Below are 6263 nucleotides of genomic sequence, written 5' to 3'. Positions count from 1 at the left end.
CAGACCACGAGGAAGGGGCCTCCATGGCAGTCGTCATGGTGGCATCCGGCCGCGGCGCAGAGCACCGCCGCGGACAAGGACCTGTACATGAAGTCGCCGCCGCCCAGCTCCGTCCGACCACCGGTGATTGGATCCCAGACGGTGAGGTTCCTCCCACCCTGCATCTTTTGTAGGAGAACTCGCCCGTGGCGGCAGTCGATGGCGGACCAGGGGTGGCAATCGAACACCGGCCGGGGGAAGGGGGAGGCTGCCGTGGTGGGGACGAAGCGAGGGATGGCTCCGTCGCAGCCGGAGCGGGAGAAGAAACCAAGCAGCGGAGGGGTCCGGTGGAAGCGGCGGTACTGGCGGAGGAAGGCGGCGTCGGTGAGGAGGCGCCGCCAGAGCTTGCAGACGAGGGAGGCGCGGAAGAGGTGCCGGGGCTCGCCCGGCGGGAGGCGGAGGAGGATCTCCGTGACGACGTCGTCGATCAGCTCCGGCGGTGGGCGCGGCGGCGACATGGCGATCGTGATTGCTGGGCGTTCAACCATGTTACGCGACGGGCGTTAATAACCTCTCAACGTGACTTTCTTGGATTTTTCCTGCAGATTCCCCATCTTTTTCTTGATAGGTCTGTACTTCAATGGACTTTCTCTAGCCCACGGTCGAGGTCCAGCAACTGTTTGAGTTGTTGCATACTTCATTGTAAACAATTTTTGTAAGATGGAACATCAGATAGATTCCTCAAACCAAAAAGGCTAGAAACAAATTAGTTAATGATTTCTCCGAGAATTTCCCAAATGTTTGTAACGTTAGATTTGTGATGTCACCTTCAGATTGGCCAGATATAAAATATGAAAACATATGAGAGCAACAAATGGGATTAATAGGATATGGTTGAGGAGGAATAATTACACTTTAGGCCGTAGGATACAGAATTACAGATATACACCTTGTTCGTCGCAGCTCATAACAAATGAGGTCAATTGATCATTCTCAAAATCTTATTAAATACTGAAGGACCAAGAGAAATAAAGGAAAGTTTGAGTAAGAAATAACGAGTAACCCGTCATGGTCAATAAGTCTCTACCTTATTAAAGAAGTAAGGCTTATGCCTCTCTTTTTTTCCGTCCCTCATGGTCATTTTGCAAAAAAGTCCCTCAACAGTAATCAACCCGCAGTTCAAATGCTGAACAGATGGGAGCTCGGGTGGAAAAAGGAGGGGGGTTAAACCGAAACAAACGACCCCGGCGGGGTCGCAGCAGCCCACTCTCAGCCCATGCAGCGCCGTGGCCGGCCGTCACGCGCCCCCTCCCTCCAAGCTGCACCCCGCGCCGGGTCTGGATCCGGCGGGAGTGGGCAGCGGCGGTGGAGAGCAAGGAGGGGTGTTGGAAAGCAGGGAGAGGCGGAGTGGGGAAGCCGGGCGGCGGGGAGCGAGGGCGGGCAGCGGAGAGGTTGTGGCGGAGTAGCAGCGGCCCACGCTTGGCCCGTGCAGCTCCGTGGTCGGCCGGCACACACCCCGTCCCTCTGAGCTGCGCCCCGCGCTGGATCTGGATCCGGCGGGAGCGAGCGGCGGAGAGATTGGAGGGGCGGTGGAAAGCAGGGAGGGGCGGAGTGGGGGAGCCGGGTGGCAGGGAGCGAGGGCGGGCGGCCGGGAGCCTGTTGTGCGGGCGGCCGTAGTAGGTGGGAGGTGTGCGGGGTGCACCTGGTGTGCTGGCGCCACCAAGCCCGCCATCCACCTCGCCACCGCAACAACAACAGCCTATGCTAACCATCAAGTTCCATCCTCGACAATCCCCAGTGTGAGCCGAGTTATGCGGGTGGCCTGCTTCTCCAGCGCCGCCATCAAGACCAACCTCGAGGAGGAGAGCACCACGGACATATCCTCGACATGGATTACGGCGGGAGGGAGCATCCCTTCGCCCAATGTGTGAACAGCTAAAGGAAAGCCCTGCCCAAGTACACCAAAAACGCACCAGATCAAAAGGGCATGGGCTTGTGTTTTCTCATGTACTCACATTGGCCATTCTCATCAATGCGCTCAGTGTTGTACGTACAATGAGATTAACTTGATCTCACTGGTGAATGTTATAAAAAGAAGAGGGATGAAGGAACCCAGAAATCGCTTATACAGTTGTCCACTATATTGCGGATTCGCTTATATAATCCTCATATACTTTAAGATTAAAATTAGAATGCTTGCATGGTACGATATATTATGCTTCTACCTATTTTTGTTACTAGGAATCACTTGCTTAAATAAAAGTGTAATAAGTATGAGTAGAAAAAGTATGTTAAGTCAAAATTCTATTGATTTTCTAGCAAATGTATAGAGATCCGTTATAATAAAATATAGTAGTAGAAATATAAAAAATACACGAGGTTTAGAAAATACAACCACATTTCACCGTAGCAAAACGCACAGGCATCTTGCTAGTTATATTTAATTTGTGCGGTTTAAGGAAACAAAGGGTTAGTAACTGAGATCATTTATTACTCTATCTATAACAAAGAGTGTACCTTTAGTTATGTCCTAAGTCAAACCATCTTATGTTTGATCAAGTTTATATAAAAATATATCAATACTTTTGATATCTAGCAAGTTTTATTAGATTCATTATGAAATATATTTTCATAGCATACATATTTGAGTTATAAATATTGATACTTTTCATTGTAAACTTGATCAAACTTAAAACAGTTTGACTTAAAATAAACCTAAAGCGACACTCTTTGCAGGATGGAGCTGAGGGAGTAAGTAACAAACAGGTAGATGTCATGATCAACTAATGTATCTCTTCTCGCCCAACAAGTTCTATGTAAGGTTCTCACGTACTATCAACAAATACATCGTCTCTTCAGCTTTTAGATTTTCCATTGGTTAAACTAGGGTTTGTGGGGATCAACAGCCGCAACATTAGACCTTAACCACATCGCAAATTATGACAAGTGGAAGCTCCCTAGCTTCTAAAGATATAAGTGGATGCATGAGCACAGCAGGTTCAGTCTGCGCCGGCTCCAATTCCTCTCTGAATGTGGCAAGTGACCAAGTGTCACTGTCAGGACTTCTTCACGGAGTTGCCACACTTGCCATAGTGCGACTGCGAGGATGCCGGCGGCAGCAGCAGTAACGGTCAGTCACGCACCGCCGCCGTGGGCGCCGTAGATGACCCACGAGTTCGCACGACGCCATGTTCCCGACCGTCGCACGGCACGCCGCGGAGGCAGTGCCGCTCGCCGTGCGCGCGTCCACCTGGACGTCTACTACGCCGCGGCGCATCGCGAGGCCAACGCGCCGGCGAGCGACGTGACGCACGCGCTCGCCCTGGCAGGCTGGCACCACCGCCGCCGGCGACGGCGGACGCGCACGCCAGGAGCAGTGGCGCCACGCGGCGGGCAAGGCATGTCCAGGGAGAGCCTCCTGCAATGTCTGGCCTCTGGCGCACAAAACAAATCCGCCGCATATACTATATGCCTACACTTTTCAGTATCCACGTAACATAAACGATGAGGCACCTGGCCATCATCACCTCCAGTATCAAAGGTATATTAATCTTAACATCTTTGTGACAAATATAAAAACGAAATACACGACTGATCCAACATATAACATATCATCACTGATACCAGACACGTTTATCTCGTTCCAGGATACAACAGTACTTACCCAATATTGGCACATACAGTCAACAACACTGATACATTCAGTGATACACGTTTACTTTGTGCCTCAGCAAACATATACCCATTTCCGCAGGGGGGGGGGGGGGGGGGGTAACGCATGGTAGCCTTTTCTATTCCCCACCATGCCTATCTTGTTCTTGGTCAGTCGTCGGAAACACTAGGTTTCGATGTTAACCTCTTCGTCCTCAGTTGCTTCATCATCCAAGGCACTGGATTTTGCGGGCTTGCCGTTGGACTTGCTCTTTGTTGCTGGCGTTTTGTCCTTCTCAAATTGCAACGACTCAAGCCCCTTCATGGACAGACGCCGCACCCGCTTTGAGATTGGCAGTTCAGCTGGGTCTTCAGCAGCAGAGTAGTTCACTGCCAGAGGAATAAAAAGCCAAGAACATTAATTCCCCGTGAATGAAACAGTTACCTTTCACACTGAAGGTATTACTTACAAACAAAACGAAATGATCAGGTTTTCAAGATTCTATCCCTGATCCCAAGTGCTCTGGCGCTAGGAATGCCACTCACACCAGTTTGAATATGCTGTAACCTCTAGTTTTTCGTTGGTGCATCATCATAGCTTCACAACATTTATATCTAGTTCCGTAATTTTCTATGACCTAACCTGAGGACCAAATTCCTGTCAATTTTTCATCATGGTGGATGCATGACTTAGTTTTCCTAGTATGGTAGTCTGCAAGTTCCTTTATGTGAATACAAAACTAACCACACCGCTAGCAGAGACTAAATGGAAAACAAACCATAGGCACAAGCAGGACTATATTGCAGAGTCAAAGCAACCGATACAAGAAATTGCAAAAACGAATACCTTCCATTGGGCTTGATGCCATAGGAATAGCTTGACCATCCTGTACAGCAGCCATTGAGGATGGGGAACCAGAATGGCTGCTATCCTCCAACTTTGATGAGCTTTCAAGGCATTTCACTGGCTGCTCATCAGGAACATCTGGCGAAGGAATTGCTGGTAAGAAGACGATCTCATCCACTGAATCCTCCACATCACTGAACATTGCATTCTTCTCAAATGTCTCAATATCAATATCAGCATCCTCGTCTATTGATACTTCCTCAGCCTGCATAGAGGATTTACGGAGAAAATGCTCAAGTTGCATACCATGAATAAGAATAACAGTTAAAAAGACGAGTAGAGAAACTTTATTCACCTCTTCTTCACGTGGGTTCAGGTCAAACTCGTCCTCTCGTTCAACATACTCTTCATTTTCTTCTAATTCTTCAAAATCAGGAGCAAACGCACTCCAGTTCTCCACATGCTCTTTGGCCCAAATGTATACAAGGCCTGTTACAGATACTGTAGCAATTGTAGGTTCAGCAGGATGCCAGGCAAGATCAATGACAGCTTCCTTTGGACCATCAAGGATCTTTACAAGGGGCCCTGCTTGGTCCCATATTTGCAACCTGTGCTCACCTTTGTTTGCAGAAGCGCCAACTATCCACTGACCATTACCACTGAAACATGGTGTCTTCCACTGTGTCTTGGTGATGAAATCAGAAAGTTCACAGGAAAGAATAAGGCAGCTAGCACCATTTACTTTTAACTTATCATAGTGACTTTCATAGTCATTACTGTTGCTGCTTATGTTTCTAATCTCCTCTCCAGAACCTTTAACAGGCAGAATATTCTTGTAGACTCTAATGACCCGATCATTAGAATTTGTCAGCAGATATCGGCCATCCCGACTTAAAACAATATCCTTAACAACAGCTCCACCAGGGATCGGAATTACTGCATGTACCTGTATGCTTTTTGAATCTACGATCAAAATTTCTCCCTTGGAGTTGCCCACATATATCAGATCCCCATGCTTGTCAAATATTGCAGCTGTTGGTGTAAAAGGTGGGGTACCATCCGCAAATTTATTACGGGGATTATGTGCAGAGGGGTTACTGTTCTCAGATACAGAAACAGGGAGAAATCTGGTACTTCCGGTATCCAAATCAACAAGTAGAGGTGCAGAAGACAGAGGACATGCCAAACAAATAGATGGGGTTGGACAACTAGGTTGAAGACTGGCATGCAACGGAGTCTTCTCAAGAGTTATTCGGGAAATCTTTTCCCCAGATAACACATCCCAAAGTGTCAATGACTTGTCAGTAGCAGAGGCGAGCAAACGGTGGCCATACTTGGACCAGGACACACTTGTTATAGATGCACTGTAATCTTTATCATGAAATTCTCTTGCTAGCCCCTTTGTTTCGAAGTCCCAGATAACACAGCTACCTTTTGAGCATCCAGCTGGAAATATGTACTAGAAGTTGTTATTGACCAGTGCAAAAATATTTCAAGGTGACCATCCAAAGATTTAACGGTGCATTTCAAAAACAATGTTGACATACATATCACAAGTTTTGCAGGAATGCAGCACCAACCTCATACAGAATTAATATTAATATTATTATAATAAAGTAAACAAAGCTTCTGGATTTAACGAATGTACGCAGCATTCCCTTTTTCACACCAGCACTCTGTATCGTGGTATTGCAATAGCCAAAACCTATTGAGCTATGCCTTGGCCAAAGTGGGCCACACGCCCTCCCCCCCCCCCACCCCGGCGTTGAGTTGTTATGGACTCAGG

At 47.9% G+C, this 6263-nt stretch overlaps 1 protein-coding gene across 1 annotated transcript in view; it reads right to left on the bottom strand.

Annotated features, from left to right (window-relative positions):
• Positions 1-1750: 1750 nt before the first annotated feature.
• The window catches only part of LOC101769148 (protein RBL), a 9244-nt gene continuing 4731 nt past the window's right edge, over positions 1751-6263 (bottom strand). Inside the window, exons 3-6 of the mRNA XM_004958851.1 lie at positions 4833-5923; positions 4478-4742; positions 3836-4020; positions 1751-1927 (exon numbers count right to left, since the gene is read on the bottom strand). Of these exons, the coding sequence (XP_004958908.1) occupies positions 1751-1927; positions 3836-4020; positions 4478-4742; positions 4833-5923 (1718 nt within the window). The remainder of the gene's footprint in view (positions 1928-3835; positions 4021-4477; positions 4743-4832; positions 5924-6263) is intronic.

The sequence above is a fragment of the Setaria italica genome, chromosome II, assembly GCF_000263155.2.
Source record: "Setaria italica strain Yugu1 chromosome II, Setaria_italica_v2.0, whole genome shotgun sequence".
NCBI classification, from domain to species: domain Eukaryota; kingdom Viridiplantae; phylum Streptophyta; class Magnoliopsida; order Poales; family Poaceae; genus Setaria; species Setaria italica.
The sequence above is the reverse complement of the archived record's forward strand: the minus strand, read 5'-3'. Positions and strand labels throughout refer to the sequence as shown.